Source organism: Cibotium barometz, chromosome 31 (genome assembly GCF_041138505.1).
Source record: "Cibotium barometz isolate CiBa-2024 chromosome 31, ASM4113850v1, whole genome shotgun sequence".
Lineage (NCBI taxonomy): Eukaryota > Viridiplantae > Streptophyta > Polypodiopsida > Cyatheales > Cibotiaceae > Cibotium > Cibotium barometz.
The window spans coordinates 23287203-23305694 of record NC_141076.1 but is presented as its reverse complement, the minus strand read 5'-3'; the positions used below and the strand labels follow the sequence as shown (position 1 = coordinate 23305694).

At 45.6% G+C, this 18492-nt stretch overlaps 1 protein-coding gene across 1 annotated transcript in view; it reads left to right on the top strand.

Moving 5' to 3' along the window:
- Positions 1-18241, top strand: part of LOC147620641 (aldehyde dehydrogenase family 3 member H1-like) — a 115785-nt gene extending 97544 nt beyond the window's left edge. The window contains exons 4-10 of the mRNA XM_086824900.1: positions 15777-15983; positions 16217-16332; positions 16573-16677; positions 17029-17201; positions 17356-17446; positions 17579-17728; positions 17885-18241. Of these exons, the coding sequence (XP_086681026.1) occupies positions 15777-15983; positions 16217-16332; positions 16573-16677; positions 17029-17201; positions 17356-17446; positions 17579-17728; positions 17885-18121 (1079 nt within the window). The 3' untranslated portion in view covers positions 18122-18241. The remainder of the gene's footprint in view (positions 1-15776; positions 15984-16216; positions 16333-16572; positions 16678-17028; positions 17202-17355; positions 17447-17578; positions 17729-17884) is intronic.
- The last annotated feature ends 251 nt before the right edge of the window (positions 18242-18492 follow it).

The following is an 18492-nucleotide window of genomic DNA, read 5'->3' as shown; positions in this document are numbered from 1 at the left end:
TGGAGGCTGTTTATGCTAAATTGGGATTGCAAAAAGCCATTAGTGAGCAACAAGGCCTTCACAGTGCAAAAAGGGATGCTTTGCTACAGCCTCATAAAGGTGCAATGGGTGAACTCTGCAAGTATAATCTGTCTTCCTTGTTTGAGGGTGCAGACATACAGGGTCCTATGATCATACCAAATGATGTGTGTATGCCTATGCTTGAGGAGACACTTGATTCAGAGAGCTTCAGGATAGGTGCTCAAGACCCAGTACACGAGGAAGAGGACATTGCTAATAGTTTCCTCTTGGGCTGTGAAGCATGTAAGCTGTGTAAACTTGAGAATTATCATGACAAAGGTGCTCATTTGAAGGGTATTCCTCAGGTGTCGTATCATATGTGTGAAGAACAGCAGGAACCAATGCTTCTTGCTGAAAGCATGATTGCAGAGTTTGAAGATCTAAGACAAGAAGAAGATGCTATCATTACTGCATTCTTATCTGGTTATGATGCTTATAAGCAGGATGATGTACATGAATATGCAGACGGGCAACAAGTATGTGTGATTGATTTAGAGGGGGTGAGTGATATGGGTGATTCCAACAGTGATGTTGCTTCTGAAGCTGGTTGCCAAGGTTCTTTGGATTTGGGTTATTCTGGAATGCTAACTGGGTGTTCCAACAATAAACAGGGTGATGCTATGTCATCAGTGTCAGGGTTACCTTGCAACCACATTTGTGAGCAACAATCTCGAGCTTGGAAGCCTGTTTATGATGATGATTTGGAGAGGGAAATTGAATCTATCTTTTTGGATCATACAGGGTTCAATGACATACAGATTCAAGGGTACTCGGGTGAGGGACCCATAAATCTAAGCCCATCTGCAGACAGGTATCAAGAAATACTGGGAGATAACATGCAGGATATGCAAAGTGTGGTCACAGAGCCTCAAGAGGCTGCGTATGAGCAACCAAATGGATATAGCTATGGGGATATGAATGTTCATGATAATCAACATGTGGGATTGCAAGATGATAATGGCTTCAATGCGATTGATCCTGGATTGGATGCTATCTTAGATGATGCATTGGATGATTTCATGGTATATAATAGATCCCCATCAGCTTTGGGCTCTTCTATGCTTGATGCTAATCAACTGTTGGTTGCAAGTGAGGATGTGCAGGTGTTATGTAAGCCAAATGATTGTGATGAGATTGATTCAGAGCTGGAGGCTATTCTCGATGATGCCTTGTTGGACTTTGTATGTGTTGATGCTTTTCCGTCTTTGGATGAGAAGAATGAATGTTTATCAGTGGGTGAGCTGGATCCGGGCACAGTAGATTTGGATGGGATGTTACCAAGTGTGTGTTCCATGCTGTTAATGCAGTTGTTATTTGGTGTGGCCATACAATATGTGGTGCAAAGGCTTCAAACATGGCCTGAGGAAAATTTTGAAGCAAATCATTTTGAAGAGCATCCCACTTTGAATGATGAGGATAATTATGCATATGCAGAGAATCTAAGTGAGGATAGGGCTTCATATGAGCAAAGGATATGGCACATATGCCAAAAGCGATTGGTATTTGATCCAGGTGGGAAAGCAGAACCATTCAGATGTGATTGCTAAGATATAAATATCTTGCAGGCTAAGGGGGGGTAGGCTAAGATGTCATGCTATGTTTCAACAAAGGATAACCCCTTGTGAGTGGCACTATGTATATTCTTCTACTGTTTCATGTTTACTAGGGTGATACCAACTGGGTCAGGTTTGACAGGGTTTAAGACGCCTATTTGGATGCTTGTACATATACCAATGTTGGTGTGCAAATAATGAATGGACACTGAATTCCAGGACCTGTGTGGCACATACCAGAGGATGTGCAGGTTTAGAGGGGGTGGATGTCGTGCCACGGCACGTCTATGGTGTGAAACCATGCATGTGAGACCATCAAATGCAAATCCAGATGCATGGGATTAAGTGTCTGTGTACATACGAGATGTATGGCGTGTGGAGGGTTTTGCTTTTGAGGGCATCGCCAGGTGTACAGGTGAAATGGTTTGGTGCTGAGCTTGTTACAAGCCTGTTCGGAATATGGTTGGATGGAGGTGGTTTTAGCTGTTTGGTCGCCTTGAATTGTGTGCACATCCAAGAAATGAGTGGACACTTGCAGATTGCATTTGGAAAGTGTGGAAAGTGGGGAGCAATTAATATTGGTGTTGCCTTTGCTTTGGTGTGAAAAGGAGAATAAGGTGGCCATCTTAGGCAAAATAAAAAATATATATATAATATTAAGTGGCCAAAAAGGCAAAGTGAACGTGGAGGGTTGAGTGGCTGCCAGAGCTGGCGATGCACGTGAAGGAAGCGTGGAGCTCGCAAGGAGTCGGGCAGCCTGCAGAAGAAAAAGGGGTGTACGCCGCCTGGGCGAGGGTCGTGAGGGGACCAGGGAAAAAGAATGAGGGCCGCCTCGTGGAAGAGTATGCGCTGTGGGTGACTGAGGAGCGGTGGTGACGAAGGCTTTCAAGCCTAGGTGGTGGGATCGAGGTGGTGAATACCCCGAGCAGCCTACAGACAGGAAGAAGTATTGCCGCCTGGTATTGCTTGTGATACTGGTGAGCGTGGAGGCGGGGCTGGTGATAAAGCGGGAAGATGTGCAGGATAGTAGGCGGCCTTGTGATGTTTAGGGTCACGCTGGAGTGCAGCTGACGGGCGTGGCAACTCAGAAGAGCTGCGCAGCTGACTGGTGACAAGGGCTCTAGTGGGCAGCGGCTAGCGTGTGCGGGGAACCCAGGCGAAGCGGACTGGGGGGGGGCAATCTCTTCTAGCTGCACCAAGCATTCGACTTTGGCTCTCTCTCCCGGCAGACCAAGCGAAGGCGAATCACTTTCTGACCGGACGGGCTGAAGCTGCAGAGGGGGTTCGTGTGTGATAAAGAGGGACGGCCGTGTGGAGCTGCGTGTGCTCTCAGACACTCAAAAACAGTGACCAGCAGCAGGTATACAAAAGGGGAAGCTTCTCAAGCGGCAGCCACAAGTATGAGAAGATGGCAAAGGGAACTCTGCAACAACAGGGAGAAGGGTGATGAAGTTGCTGCCCGAATGCAGAGTTGAAATGGTCGTTCTTATCCTTGTTCCTTTGACTGTACAGGCCTCCTTATCCCTAGCTTGAAGGAGTACATTAGAATTATTGGAATGTTCTTATATGCAGATGTCAAAGCCACAGTGGTGCAAAGTTGTGAGGTTGATGCGGGTCCTCCATGTGGCAAATATTGTTGATGTGTCTATGATCCGAGGGAATGCAAAGTGAATGCATAAGCCTTGAAGGCTCAGTATTGTGAATATGATGTGATGGTTCATAAAGCTGAGGTCCTATGTTTATGACATGTTATGATGATGTCAGCCTTGTCTTTGATATGAACTATGGTGCCAATGCTGGCCGTGAATCTTGGATGTATATACCTATGAGATGTTTTTCTGGGGTTTGATGTATTGAGTTTTATGAATCGAGCTATGTTAATGCCAGTTTTTGGCTTGGATCATGAGGCTCTCGTTTGCTTTGACTACCCATGTATGGCTGAATCTTAAATTTATGATGGTTCTAGCTTTTGCTGGTGATGCCCCTTGAAGTTCAACCACTTACTCTCACAGCCAGAAGCCTCGCGCTTTCCCAGCGACACCGCCCACGTCACGACAACGTGTCGTGGGGCCCGTTGAGCTCCGGCCCAGCCCAGTCCCTAGACAACTGGATATGTTTTCAGTAGCTGCCTCTAGAGGTTCAGGAGAGGAGACTCAGTGGGATGAGGGGCAGAGAGTTGATGAGACAGGACATTGAGGCGGCCATCCCCCGGGAGTGGCGGACCCCAGTACAGGACCCTCCACCTCCACAGTGGATGGGTGTCTTTACTTGGCATGAGATCCTTCTAGCGGTCTGCGGCACAGCGGAGAGAGTCGCCCCACTCACTTTCGAGGTGGGAGAGGGTGGCCAGCTTCAGAGGACACGACTAGATTTGGATGGGCTCCAGGGCTGTATTCTTCAGAGGGTGCGGGTGGTCGGCTTTCATCAGAGACAGTGGCATGTAGACCCCTCACCGGCCTCGATAGGGGAGGACTGTTCTTGGAGATTATGGGCTTGGGACAGCAGGCCTCTTATTCGCCTTCAGTGGGATCCAGGTGAGTGGTTTTGGCGAGATCCCTACTCGGCCCCTACCAGCCCAGGCATCCCCTTTTTTCAGTACACAGCGAGGCTGGGGCGGCGGATTTAGAGGCACAGGATAGCGAGCACCCCGGCGGCGGCCGAGCATTGGCGGCGACAGGGGCTCTCCCCTGCCTTTCTTAGGGACTTCTGGCAGCGCCTTTGGGCCAGCTTCCGGTCCCGAAAGGTGACGATTTTTCTGTGGCTCACAGCGCATAGAGGACTGGCTGTGGGGGCTTGGCTAGCTTTTGGCAGACACCCAGCGTCCTGCCCTCAGTGCGACCATGCACAGGAGTCGCTGCGGCACTGCTTATGGGATTGCCCACAGGCACAGCAGGTCTGGCAGCGCGCTCTCAGGATGGTTTTTGCAGGCTCACCAGGTGAGATGCTGGTGACGTGGGGTGCGGTGGCTTGGGCCACGGACAGCGGCCCGGCCCTTGGATATGAGGACGTCCCTGGCAGTGCGACCATCCAGGTCTCTGACAGGGCGATGGCGGTGGTTCCGACGCCAGACTTCTCTTCGGCAGCCCCGCAGGAGGGGGTCGGGCACAGATGGGAGATGATCAGCAGCATGACGGCTTGGCACATATGGAGAGCCCGATGCAGGGAGGCCATTGACCGCCAGGCGACTCCACCGGCGGAGGTCATACAGGCCCTCTGGGTGGACATCATACACACCTCGAGAGGACACTGGGGGAAACTCCAGGGCGACTCGGATCGCATGAGAGGGCGCCGCAAGGCTTTCCTCCGCACTTGGCAGCCTGGCCCTTTCCTCACCGCGAGGGGCGAGGATGTCACTTGGCACTATAGGCCTATAGTGCCCTTTCCTCACGAGGGGCGAGGATGTCACTTGGCACTATAGGCCTCCAGTTTGGCTTTTCTCACCTCCCACATGTACTACTAGGTAGCCCCCCCAGAGAGCGGCCAGCCACGGGGGTGGAGCTCAGGTGTTCACTGTGTTTTTTATCCCTCCTTGCGAGGTGAGCTTTGTAGCCTTTTGGCGTTTTCTCATTAACTAATAGAAGGATCGTTTTTCCGGGGGGGGGGGGGGGGGGAAAGATACCAAGGTGCGGGTGCATTCAGCACCGGATTTTCCACAAAGCATTAGCACAAATCTTGCCCAGATATCCATCCAGTGCCAAGATACAATCATAGCTCCAAAAAGCCATCCAATAACTGTCTCAAAACAGTTCCAAAAATCAGCTCGTAATCAGCCCATAAGCTGTCCATAAACAGCTCTTAAACTATCCATAAAACAGCCCGGTACGGAGCCCAAAACAGCCCCGAATTCCATGCCAATTCAGTGCCAAAACAGAGCCATAAATCAGTCCTAGAGGAGCTCTCAATTCAGCCCAAAAACAGCTTCATAAAGAGGCCCAAATCTTCCCATGACAAGGCAAGAGAGAGAGAGAGAGAGAACTGCCTGTTGTACGGCCAGCATAAGAAAACAACACCAGAAGCTGCTGTACGGCCAGCGCAAGAGAGAGGAGAGAGAAAACTGCAGTCAACCAGCCTTGTAGCATATCTGGAGCGAGTCAGCTAGCTGAAAACAGTCCAAAATCTGCTATACGGCCAGCACAAGAGAGAGGAAAGAGAGAGGAGAGAGAAAATCTGCAATCGGCCAGCTGAGGAGAGAGAGAGAGAGCTCCAGAGTGATGCGCCCCCTCAAATCAACCCCCAAGCCTTGCTTTAATAGAGTCGAGTTGCTAAATTTGCAGCACTTTTCCCTTTTTGCCCAAAATAGTTGAGCTGGCCCAAAAATATCAACTTTTTAGCTTTTCTTGGCTTGTACTTCAAGTTTTAGCCCAAAAATATCAACTTTATGCTTTCCTTGGCTTGTACTCCAAGTTTTAGTCCAAAAATATTAACTTAATGCTTTCCTTGGCTTGTACTCCAAGTTTTAGCCCAAAATATCAACTTTTAAGCTTTTCTTGGCTTGATGCCCAAGTTTCGTCTAGGCGCCTCCTTTTGTCCACCTGTCCAAGCCAAAATATCATATGTCCAGCCCGTCTTTAATGACGCGTGAACACACCGACTTATGAACGTTAGTCTTATAAAGCAGTTGTCCGCAACTGTATAAACCTGATACCACTGAGATATCTTTCAAGTATAGTAGATGCGCTGCCAATCCATGATACTTAATAATTCCGGCATTAAAGCCATAAATCCAGATCCACAATCCAACACTAGATATGGGCACAAGAGCCAACCGTATCAAGAAAGAAACTTTATCCATATCCTGAGTCAACAACTCTGATATAATAACCAGACAAAGGCACAATGTCCCAAATATGGATAAATCCATATGCCGAGTCAACAACTCTGATATTAACCAGACTACGACAGGAGAGCCAATTGTGTCCCAAATATCCATAAATCCATAAACCGGATAATAACTAGACACAAGCAGAAGAGCCTGTTGGAAATAAGTGCACACTAGGTGTACTATTTCTCTAGTCTAGTTTCAGTCTTTGTGTCTTGAGTCTAGTGCCATGTGGCACCTCTACATTTATCCCATAAGTGAGTCTACTCAATCTTGTACTTCTCACCTATAAATTGTAGGTGTCACATCAATGAATGTATCAATCTTGTGTCTTGTCTACACTCATCTCAAGGTAACTCTTTGTCTTTCATTTTTTTGTTTTGTTCTTGTTCCATTTATAGTCTGCTCTAGCTTTCATGTTTCTCTACATGGTATCAGAGCAAGTTTTTAGGGTTTCCCTGTTTTTCTTATGAGCTTTCGCCATTCTCTCCAAGTTGTCCCACTCAACTCAGCGCAGCCCATCTGTTGCCCTGCGTAGATCTGCACATGTTGTGTAACTTGACTTGCATTTGTTGTCCAACGTCGCCTCTTATAGCTGCACGTGATGCCCAGCCTATTCACACTCTGAACCACCCTGCGCCGGCCTGAACCTTCTGTCCACCAGTTTGTGCTGTCCGCCGGCCTGTCTTCCAGTTGCTGCTGCTGTCGCTTCATCCTCTACAGGTTGCGCATCACTACATACCTGCAGCTACTGTCGGCCTCCCTCTCTAGATGAGCAGCACTTATTCACAGGAGCTGTATTACACCTCTGCAGCAGTCTACGTCTATCTGCTGGAGGCGGTGTTTCTTCATCTACAGTCTACGCATCATCTAAAGGCAGTTCAGTCCTCTTGAAGAATCTACAAGGTACTGTGCATTGTCTCCTTCAGTTTGCTGGTCAGTCCTTTTCCTATCCTCATATCTGCAAACTGCTAGTTCCTCATGCTTCGATGGGCTGTCACATGCTATGGCCCTGACAAGTGGTGAGAGAGCCGGCTTCTAAAACAGTTTGGATCTCTTCTTTCATTCATTCCTGCAATCTTGTAAGGGAATAGACACTGCCCTTGCATTTTAGCAAGAGGTAAGACCTTCCCACATGGCCTCTTCTACTCATTCTCTCATGTCTATCGACAAATTCAATGGCTCCAACTTTCATACTTGCCAAATCAAAATCAAGTGCCATCTTATGAAAGAAGGTCTTTGGGACATTGTTCATCATGCTGCTCCCGAAGATTCCGACATTGAGCAAGTTATCACTTATGCTCCCACTGCTAAGAATGACAAAGCCTATGCTATCATCCTGCTCGGTCTTGGAGATGATTACATTCATCACATCTCCGACATACAGTCTGCTTCTCGAGCATGGATCACTTTGGATACCCTTTTTGGACCCCGTTCTAAAAACTCTAAGATTGCACTTATGATCTCATTCTTTGATCTATATATGCAGGAGGGAGCTACTATAGCCTCTCATGTCAATTATTTTCGCAGTCTTATGGTTCAGCTTTCATCAGTGAAGTCCCCCATCTCCGAAGATATTGCTATTGCTGTGCTTCTCAAAAGCTTACCTGACACCTATGCTACTCTTGTCACTACCTTCAAGTATCACAATAATCCTACTCTTGAAGGTATCATCAATGCTCTCCAAGAAGAGGAAAGAACAAAACAACAAAAGGTAACTGACACTGCATTTTTAGCAAAGAAAGGAGGTTCTAAGGTAAGAAAGCCTTGCACCCATTGTGGAAAAACTAATCATATGGAGAAGGACTGCTTCAAGGCTCATCCATGCACCATTTGTGGCCGTGATAATCACCGGGAGAAGGACTGCTACTCTAAAACCTCTACATCAGCCCCTGCATCTACCTCAGCCCATGTTGCTGCAGCATCTACATCAGCAGATCTTGCTGTTCATTCCTCACATGATGAGGAATGGGCCTTCTGATTACTTCATCTTTCTTGTCTACCACTTTGACCACCGATGATGTAGGTCAAGGGGTTCTATGTCTTACTCATTCTGCTTTAGGACCTCTCTCTTGTCCCTACTTGAGAGGCAGAGATTGCCCTTGAGGAGGGATGTCTTCAAGGTCCATCTGTTTGTCTACAGTCAGTTCTACAGTCAGTCTTCTGTCTATCTAGTCTTGTCTGTCTATCTATCTGTTGTCTGTCTATCTATCTATCAATCTGACTGTGTCTTGTTTTAGATCCATCTTGTCCCTACCCTTGTGGACCCATATGAGGATATCACTTGAGGAGGGGTGTCTCAGGATCTTTTTGTCTCTCATGTCTTGTCTCTCAGTCTATCAGTCTTTATGTCTGTCTTCTAGTCTTGTCCATCTTGTCTTCTAGCTTGTCTCTCAATCTTTGTCTAGTCTCTCTGTCTTGGTCTTATCTTTTGTCATGTTATAGTCTTGTCTTTTGTCTTCCTCCTAGTGTCCACTTAAGGAGGGTGTTGGAAATAAGTGCACACTAGGTGTACTATTTCTCTAGTCTAGTTTCAGTCTTTGTGTCTTGAGTCTAGTGCCATGTGGCACCTCTACATTTATCCCATAAGTGAGTCTACTCAATCTTGTACTTCTCACCTATAAATTGTAGGTGTCACATCAATGAATGTATCAATCTTGTGTTTTGTCTACACTCATCTCAAGGTAACTCTTTGTCTTTCATTTTTTTGTTTTGTTCTTGTTCCATTTATAGTCTGCTCTAGCTTTCATGTTTCTCTACAGAGCCAACTGTGTCTCAAATATCCATAATTCTAGAAGTAGCTTTAAGTACCTGCAAAAATAAAGAAGCAGCATACATAGCCACAAAACATCTTGCCATGCCATTGGACTGCATAAGGGCACCACCCCTATGATCCATACACATGCCCAAGCCATATGGTTCACCAAGGCAACAACCCTTTCATGAAACCACTTGCCAGGGTTTCCCCTTCCACGAGGCTTCACTCACCAGGGAAACTACCCTTCCATGAGTTCACAGAAAGAATTCACTCACCAGGGTTACCCACCATTCCATGAATGAACATGCTCGCCAAGGTTTCCTCTTCCACGAGGCTTCACTCACCAGGGCAACTGCCCTTCCATGAGTTCACATGACACTCACGAGGGTTACGACCCTTCCATGAGTTCACAGAAAGAATTCACTCACCAGAGTTACCACCCTTCCATGAATGAACATACTCGCTAGGGTTCCCCTTCCACGAGTGAATCCAGATCACATGACCCTTGGCGTAGACATAAGTCCCCAGCCACAAGGCGTCATGTCCACTCTACCAACATGCACTCCATGTCGGTACCCAGAACATACACTTTGGAGGAGAGATGGGCTCAAGTTCACTCTACCACATGCACTCCGTATTGGTACTCCGACCAAACAACCTAGGAGGAGAGGTTGGCTCAAGTTCACTCTACCACGTGCACTTCGTGGTGGTATCCTAATCATAGACCTAGAAGGAGAGGTGGGGTCAAGTGTAGAAGATAAGATGAGAATAAGTCACAGGCAAAAATATCCTGGTTCTCCATAAACATGTCTGCGAGAGAGTTTTACAGGCATTTTGGACGAGGCATTTCGGCCGCCGATAGTTTTACAGGCATTTTGGCCGTCAAAAGAAATCCTTAGATAAGTCCTCGATCCGTAAGATATCCATAAATTCCAGAAATCCACTGCATCCCAAATAAAGGGAGCCAAAAACATTGAACATATCCATGAGACTTGTTCAGGCATACAAGGGTTAAGTGTCCAAAAACACTTGCAACAAATTTCAAAAAGCAGCAACTTTGTAAAACTCAAAGTATACTTAGCTTTTCTTTGCCAAGTTCGTCATGAAGACAAAAAAATTATCTCCTCATAAGATATCTTGAGATATAGCTCCATGTAACTTGTCTGTAAACTTGATTATAGAATCCACAATATCCATATGGAAAAAAAAGTGTTGAACTCAGGCACATAAAACTAACTCCATATTCTGAGGATAAAATCAGTGAATCCATAAATCCATAGACCAAGCTGTCTACTGCTCATGCTCATGACTACTTCCACAACCTTAATAGCGAAGACTGTTGGTCATTGTAGTCCCCAATTCTGATCTTTTCTCTTTCTCGTTGTTGGAAGGAAGCCTCTTGCTTCCGAGAAAGCCTATGCTCTGATACCACTGTCACAAAGACGGGCGGGGACCCAAAACGATAATAATAGACCAACACTTCAAATACCAGAGACAAAGCATCACAACACAGCAGAAGAACCATAAATAATACAAAGACACCACACTAAGCCGGAATGGCTGGCCCCCCGTAGGAACTTCTTTATTCACACATAAGCTTTTACATGATACCAAGGTGCGGGTGCATTCAACACCGGATTTTCCACAAAGCATCAGCACAAATCTTGCCCAGATATCCATCCAGTGCCAAGATACAATCATAGCTCGAAAAAGCCATCTGATAAATTGTCTCAAAACAGTCCCAAAAAATCAGCTCGTAATCAGCCCATAAGCTGTCCATAAACCGCTCTTAAAGTGTCCATAAAACAGCCCGGTATGCAGCCCAAAACAGTCCCGAATTCCGTGCTAATTCAGCCCCAAAACAGAGCCATAAATCAGTCCCAGAGGAGCTCTCAATTCAGCCCAAAAAACAGCCTCATAAACAGGTCCAAATCTGCCCATGACAAGGCCAAAAGGAAAGATATATTAATGTCTCCTAAAGGCTGAAATGGCCCATGAGACCAAAACAAGGTACAACTGATGATGATGATGTCTTATCATAACAAATCTGAAAGAAAGAATGAAAATAGTAACATCCTAAGATAGCTAAGAGCTGAAAGCTGAACCGCTGAATCGTCGTGGTAAACTCCTCTCGTGGAAGGCAATGATGGTTCGAATCTGTCGATGGTGAGGGAGTCGTGGACGCAATCCTCGTGGTCATGGGCATCTCGCTCTACAGATGGCAATGGCTCTGTCCAGAGTGACTCCTCTGGAGTGTGGTCTGCCAAGTAGGCCTGTAGATGGGGGAGTAGAGGCTGGTGGGGTTACAGTGCTGGCTTTGAAAAAATCTGAGGGCTCTCTGGCTAGACGGCTTTGGTCCCACTGCCCTCCTGTCCCTCAATAAGCTCTCTTTGTGGCGTCTAAGCTCAAGTATGCAGAGCCCTTAGCACCTTTGGTCCTCAAAGTCCATGATCCGATGCAAAGGTCCAAAGCCTTTACATAACAGGCAGTGGTACCTCCCTCAGATCTCATAGTAGACAAAACAACAACATATATAGTGTTCCTCCGACTCCACCTCCTAATGGCAAAGCTAGCATATGCGGTATTCTAGTGCTATATCCTCATATCGACGTGTCTCTATCCTCAGCCGGTGTGAAGAGGTGCGAATCTGTCCAATACCACTCCGAATACCATGTGAGAGGTGTGTCCATGTAAGCATGGCATATAATAAACCCATCCAAAGAGAGGTGTAGAAAATGACTATGGTAGTGTGCCATTTTCATGCCCAACGGTTGCGGGGGCTTGACCCATGTCCTCTCTATATCTAGTCTCACAATGTCCATCCTGATCACCCGATTCAGCTCTGAACGGCTGAGATCTAAGAACGGGCAGTCCAAGCTGTAAGCAAAAGGCGGGAGTGCATCAATACTCATGCCATGCAGGGCCAGCCATGTGCGCATCTGGGCATACCAACACTGGGTGTCTCCCTCATCTGCAAGCTGTTTGGAGGAAGTGAGGGCTAGGCAAGGGTATTTCTGCTGAGGGAGCTCCCATATTCTATGGAGAAAAGTAACTGCACGGAACAAAGCCTCAGTAACCACTGGGGCAGCCCCCATCTCTGTCCTCATGATCTCATGTGGTACAGATGACTTGCTCCGAATCATGCGTGCAATCATCATCACTAATGACCTCTGCATATGCTGCCATCCATCGTAATAGTCTCTCTCTGGTCCGTCCTGTCCTGCCAATGGCTCCCTCCTCTTATGGAAAAGACTAGGCCCCCAAATCTCCGCTCCATAGAGAAATGTCGATGTAACCAAAGTATATCTTACCCAGATAAAGGCCAATCATGATCGTACGATAGTTACTGGGCATCATGGGATCCCCGCTCTTAAGCAACAGCACAATAGTGTTATCTATCCAACTAGTTGGGAAACCTTCACACGTAGCTCTATTAAACATGTGTACAAGGATCCGTGCCAGAGTATCCCGTGCATATGAGAAATGTTCAGCTGCTTGACCTTCATGATCTTGCACCCTCCCTATGTGTAGTCTATCAATCGCATCTAGCACCATCCGCATAGTGAAGAAAACGCAATGATCCAGTCGAGGTGATGGTGGGCGCGGAATAGGAGGCTGTCCAGGTACATCATATAGGGACATCGCACACTCGTGCCAAGTCTCAGGTGCCGTGATCGGGGTAGGTGGCTGCCTCTCTTGGAACATTTTCCAAGCCCTCTTATTGTCGAGAGAGAGAGAGAGAGAGAACTGCCTGCTGTACGGCCAGCACAAAGAAGACAACACCAGAAGCTACTGTGCGGCCAGCGCAGGAGAGAGGAGAGAGAAAACTACAGTCGACCAGCCCTATAGCATATCTAGAGCGAGTCAGCCAGCTGAAAACAGTCCAAAATGTGCTGTACGGCCAGCACAAGATGCAATCGGCCAGCTAAGGAGAGAGAGAGTGATGCGACCCCCTCAAATCAGCCCCCAAGCCTTGCTTTAATAGAGTCGAGTTGCTATATTTGCAACACTTTTCCCTTTTTGCCCAAAATAGCTGAGCTTGCCCAAAAATATCAACTTTTTAGCTTTTCTTGGCTTGTACTCCAAGTTTTAGCCCAAAATAATCAACTTTATGCTTTCCTTGGACATACGATATTTTGGGCTTGGACAGGTGGACAAAAGGAGGCACCTAGATGAAACTTGGACATCAAGCCAAGAAAAGTTGATATTTTCGGGATAAAATTTGGGCCCGTCTTTAATGACGTGTGAACACACCGACTTATGAACATTATAAGTCACTTTATCCCATGATGTGAGCTCATGCTGTATGGCCATCTCGTGCCAAACCATGCCTGTAAAATGCAGAGGCCTTTCTTATGTGAAAAATCCCCGTTCACACCTTGGTTTTGTTCGCTGGTCAAAACTGGTGAAGGGACCGAATGATGACAACTTGCAACGGTACGCCTATCCTAGAAAAAACTCCAAGACATCTCGGATGATAATCTCCATGAAAGGTCCCAGATAGCCACTCATGCGGTATAGCTACATCAATCTGATCAATATGTATGCTAGAGCCCCTAAGATGCTGAATGGATGCAGCTCTCCGATCCACCAAAAGACTCTTAAAGGTCTTCCAAGCAAGAATTGTATATGCACATCTCCCCCATCGTGACCACTGCATGTAACGAGATCCACCAAGTGGCCGACCAGCCTCATCCCTAATGAATTCGTTCCACATAATAGGTTGTCGGTCAGCCTCATCCAAAGACCTAGGAAGCCTCTATCGCAAGAATGGTCTCATGCTTCTGCATGCCCTGACAATGGCTACAATAAGAGGCGAAGATGGTGCCCTGATATTTGCCTTCGTGAACAAAAACCGTGGGCTGGGCATCCAATCTCTCCCAACACAAGGTGTACATCCGAAAATCTAAGATAAGAAAAAATCTTCCAAGGCTCAGTGCCTGGTAGGAAACCTCTAACCACAAGTTTGCAACGCCGTGCACTGAACGTGCGGATCAATAATATTCAGCCCCCCTCTCTCGTCTGGGCTAAATAACTGTGAGCCAAGCTACCTTGGCACGTGTGTCTATGGTGCCATCCAAGCCCAACCAGAAAATTACGGATCAACCTCCACAACTGAGCAATGCACGCAATAAACCAAGCCGAGGCAAGCAATATCTGATTAGCCACACCAATGCTCTAGAGGCTAAATCCAATCTCCTGGAGCTCCAATGAAGAAGCTTCTTCCGAACACTCAGTTGCTGTGCAGGAGAAATATCAACCCCAACTTGGCATCCCAAATATCTAGCACTGCATCCTCTACTGATCCAAGTAAAACTAAGCTCTGTAGCCCAAGCAACTCTCGACGAGTCGCTAATCAAAAACCAACAGATTTGTGCCAATTAATGAGGGTCCCTACTGCCAAACAAAACTCTTCCAGGACCACCGAGAAGGAACATAAACATATGTGTGAGGCCTCCAAGAACATGGCTGTGTCATCAGCTTCAACCAGCTCCTCCTGACTACGAAGAGGCAACCTCAATCTAGAAATACCAATAGTGGATCAGAGGAAGATGCTCATGACCTTTGCGACTCTGATATATAATAATGGGGCTAAAGGGCATCCTTGCCATACTCAGCAAGAGATCTGAAACCGCTCTCCTCTATCACTGCAAGCAAGCACACTACTGTGGGCATCATGATACATGCATGAAACTCCCCTGATCCATCTCTGAGAGAAACCCATATGGCTAAGAGTACCGTCAAGGAAGTCCCAATCCACTTTATCATAAGCCTTCTCAAAATCCAAAAGTAGAATGGCTAAAGGCATGGCTAAAGGCTGATTACTCGCTTTGGCCCATTCCACGGCCTACCAAAATGAGAAAATGTTATCAAAGATGCTCCAAAGAAACTGAGCGTCAGCTTTTAGCAAGATTGGTGGCCTTGATAATTTAGGTGGTGGCACTTTCATTTCTTTTCACATTTGAGATTGCTTATTTGTGCCCTTAAGTAAGAGCGCTCCTGTTGCTACAATTCAAAGACCATTTGGGATGGGTGGTGGTACTACATGGACTGCTTCACCACATACGCTTTTGCATAAGTGCATGATGTCCCTATAGTAGGATTCTGTAATGAGGGCCCTACTTTGGAGAAGTTGAAGCAACTTTTCTTCTGACCTCACATGAAGCAAGATGTGCAAACAAGGTTTTGTGAAATCATGATGTTGGTGGTAGCCTTATTTTGTGCATATATATACAGGTCCTTTTTGCATGCAACCACATGGAAAACATGTTCTTGTTGGCAGGAGGGAGCACATGAGAAGTAGCAAAGGGAGGTTGTGGTTATTTTCTGCCCTTCACAGTGTTTGTGAGTTAAGGATATGATGAGTTAGATTATTTTTATCGTTTGTAAAGGTCATATGATATTGTTTGCAGATGTTGCACCTCAGGTAATTTGAAATTTCATCTAACTTCACACAAGTGTGTTTGAGATGGACTATGTTGTGATTTTTTATATCATCCAAGACTTGATTTTTGATGTCATCCAAGACGTGATTTTTGATGTCATCCAAGAGGTGGTGTAAATTTTCTTTTTGTATTCTTTGTAGATCTGGCTTTTGAGCCCTTAATAGGAGCAATTTCAGCAGGGAATGCTGTGGTGTTAAAGCTTTCAGAAGTTGCACCTGCAGTATCAACTTTATTGGCTAAACTAATTCCATTGTATCTGGACCCGTCTGCAATTAAAGTGGTGGAGGGTGGCATTCCTGAGAGTGAGGATTTATTGAAACAGAAATGGGATAAAATTTTCTACACAGGTGTGCAGATCTCTGCTTAAGCTATTTGCAAGTACATGCTGTTTGTAAGTAGTAAGTGGGCCTTTTGTCGCATCTTGGTTTCCATATGGAGTGCTAGAGGATCTGTGCACCAGAACTGCTGAATTTTGGTTTCCTCCAAGCATTCGTTTGTACATACATGATTGCAATTTCCTACAACTTTCTCACAGTGCCACCCAAATAAAGTGGACATGCATGTGTACGCTCCTGTGTAGGCAGTATCCAAGTAGGAAAAATAGTGATGACAGCTGCTGCAAAGCATCTTACACCTGTTACCTTGGAACTTGGTGGGAAATGTCCAACAATACTAGATTCGACAGTGGATTTCAAGGTAAATTTTCTCAGGTCCAATCTCACTGCACTTGTAACTCTTGTGTTCTTCCAAGGGGAGAATGATTCTCATCGTACAGCATCCTTGCATGTACAATGTACATACATCTATATCTGACCTAGATTTTGTATGGAAATTGGTTTCTTTGAGTTGCATTTTTCCACAGTTCTATGCAATGATATTTATTGTTCATATTAACTCATTCGTTACAACACCTTGAGTCTTGGTGATCATTGTTAGGTTGCAGCGAGGCGAATTGCTAGTGGAAAATGGGGGATCAATTGTGGTCAGGCGTGCGTTGCTCCCGATTACATTCTTGTTGAAGAGAAAGCCGCCCAGAGGCTAGTAAGCTATTTGTTTAAATGTGCTAGTGTGGGCTATGTCCTTGTCTATATTGAGTATTTGCCAGCTTGTAGTGGCAATAGTGTTGACTTGAGAAAACTACGATCTTTATTTGATTGTATGTCACTTCTGAGGTTTGTATGCCTTTGAAATTTAGGCACAGAGACACAAAGTTTATTAACATTCGAAGTAGGTTCACTCTTTTCTGTAATTGCCAGTTTGTAGTGAGTGTTGACTTGAGAAAATCTTTATTTGATTGTATGACATTTGCATGCCTTTGAAATTGAGGCGCACACACAGTTTTTTTACATTTGAAGTAGATTCACTCTTTTCTCTAATTTATGGTGGTTGAAGATTGAGGTACTGAGAACAACATTGAAGGAGTTTTATGGCACGGATCTGGAAAAATGCCCTGATCTTACCAGAATTGTGAATCCACGGCATTTTTTGCGGCTTAAAGACTATTTGGAGGATCTGAGTACTGCTAAAACAGTTGTTTACGGTGGCCAATGCAATGACAAAACACTGTAAGAGTCAAATATCTTTCTACCTCATCCCCCCCCCCCCCCCTCCCGCCCAGGCCCCTTAATGCAGAAAAATAAGATAATGTATGTCACTGCTAAATGTCCATCCGTAGAACTGCCTAGAGAGTTCTTCTCAATTGTGATTTCTTTCTTACAGCTTCATTGAACCAACTATCTTGCTCGATCCTCCATTGGATTCCACAGTTATGACAGAGGAGATATTTGGCCCAATACTCCCGATAGTAACGGTCTCTCTCTCTCTCTCTCTCTGTCTGTCTGTCTCTGTGGGTGAATGTGTGTGTCCTTACCCTTGTGTGGAAGAAGCCTATTTGGTGCTGTTTCTTTTTGGGCTTGTCATTGATTATTGAATGTTTGGACAGATTCAAACAATGAGTGATGCCATAGATTTTGTTAACTCAAGGGACAAACCGTTAGCTTTATATCTGTTCACAAATGATGAAGGCTTGAAGAACAGAGTGCTCACTGAAACTTCCGCTGGAGCCCTGCTTGTAAATGATACAGTCGTGCATGTAAGTTGGCAAGGCCATTTTTCCTATGATATAGTCAAAACTTTTCAATGGATAGCTCATATAGGTTCCTTATCTGAATGTTATGATCAGAATGATAAAACGTTGTTGTGTGTAGTATTTTAGATATTAAGAGCATGCCGCATCTGTAAATTGCAGTTTGGGTTGAGTATGATCCCTTTTGGAGGAATTGGAGAGAGTGGAATGGGAGCATATCATGGGAAACATAGCTTTGATACTTTCAGCCACATGAAGCCAGTTGTGTGCAAGGCCACGTGGGGTGATTTTGCGGCCCGATATCCACCTTACATTCCCGGGAAGCAAAGTATTCTGAGATGTGTAATTCGTTTTGACTATCTGAGACTGCTGCTAGTTTTGTTAGGACTAAAAACATAAGAGAGGGTTAGCTGTTTTCCCCTCAATAATGGTAGGAGCTGCCAATTGCCTAAATGAAATCATTATCAACTCGCTTGTAAGTCATATACTTTTGATAAGGTTTAGTGTTTTGTATCCTAATTTTATCTGACACTCCTGAAATCTGTGATAATCTTCATGCATAACAACACACCATAAGATCTTACATGTTGCAACTTTTGCAAAATTTAAATTTTAGCTTTATGGAATGCCACCGTCATGTGTTGAAACTTTTACACCATCAATTTCTGATTTTCCTTCTCCAGTTGTATTTCAATCCCTGCTATGTGTTTCACATCCTCCTTAATCATTTCCAACAGCTCTGTCATGGTGTGAATGACAAGGACATATCT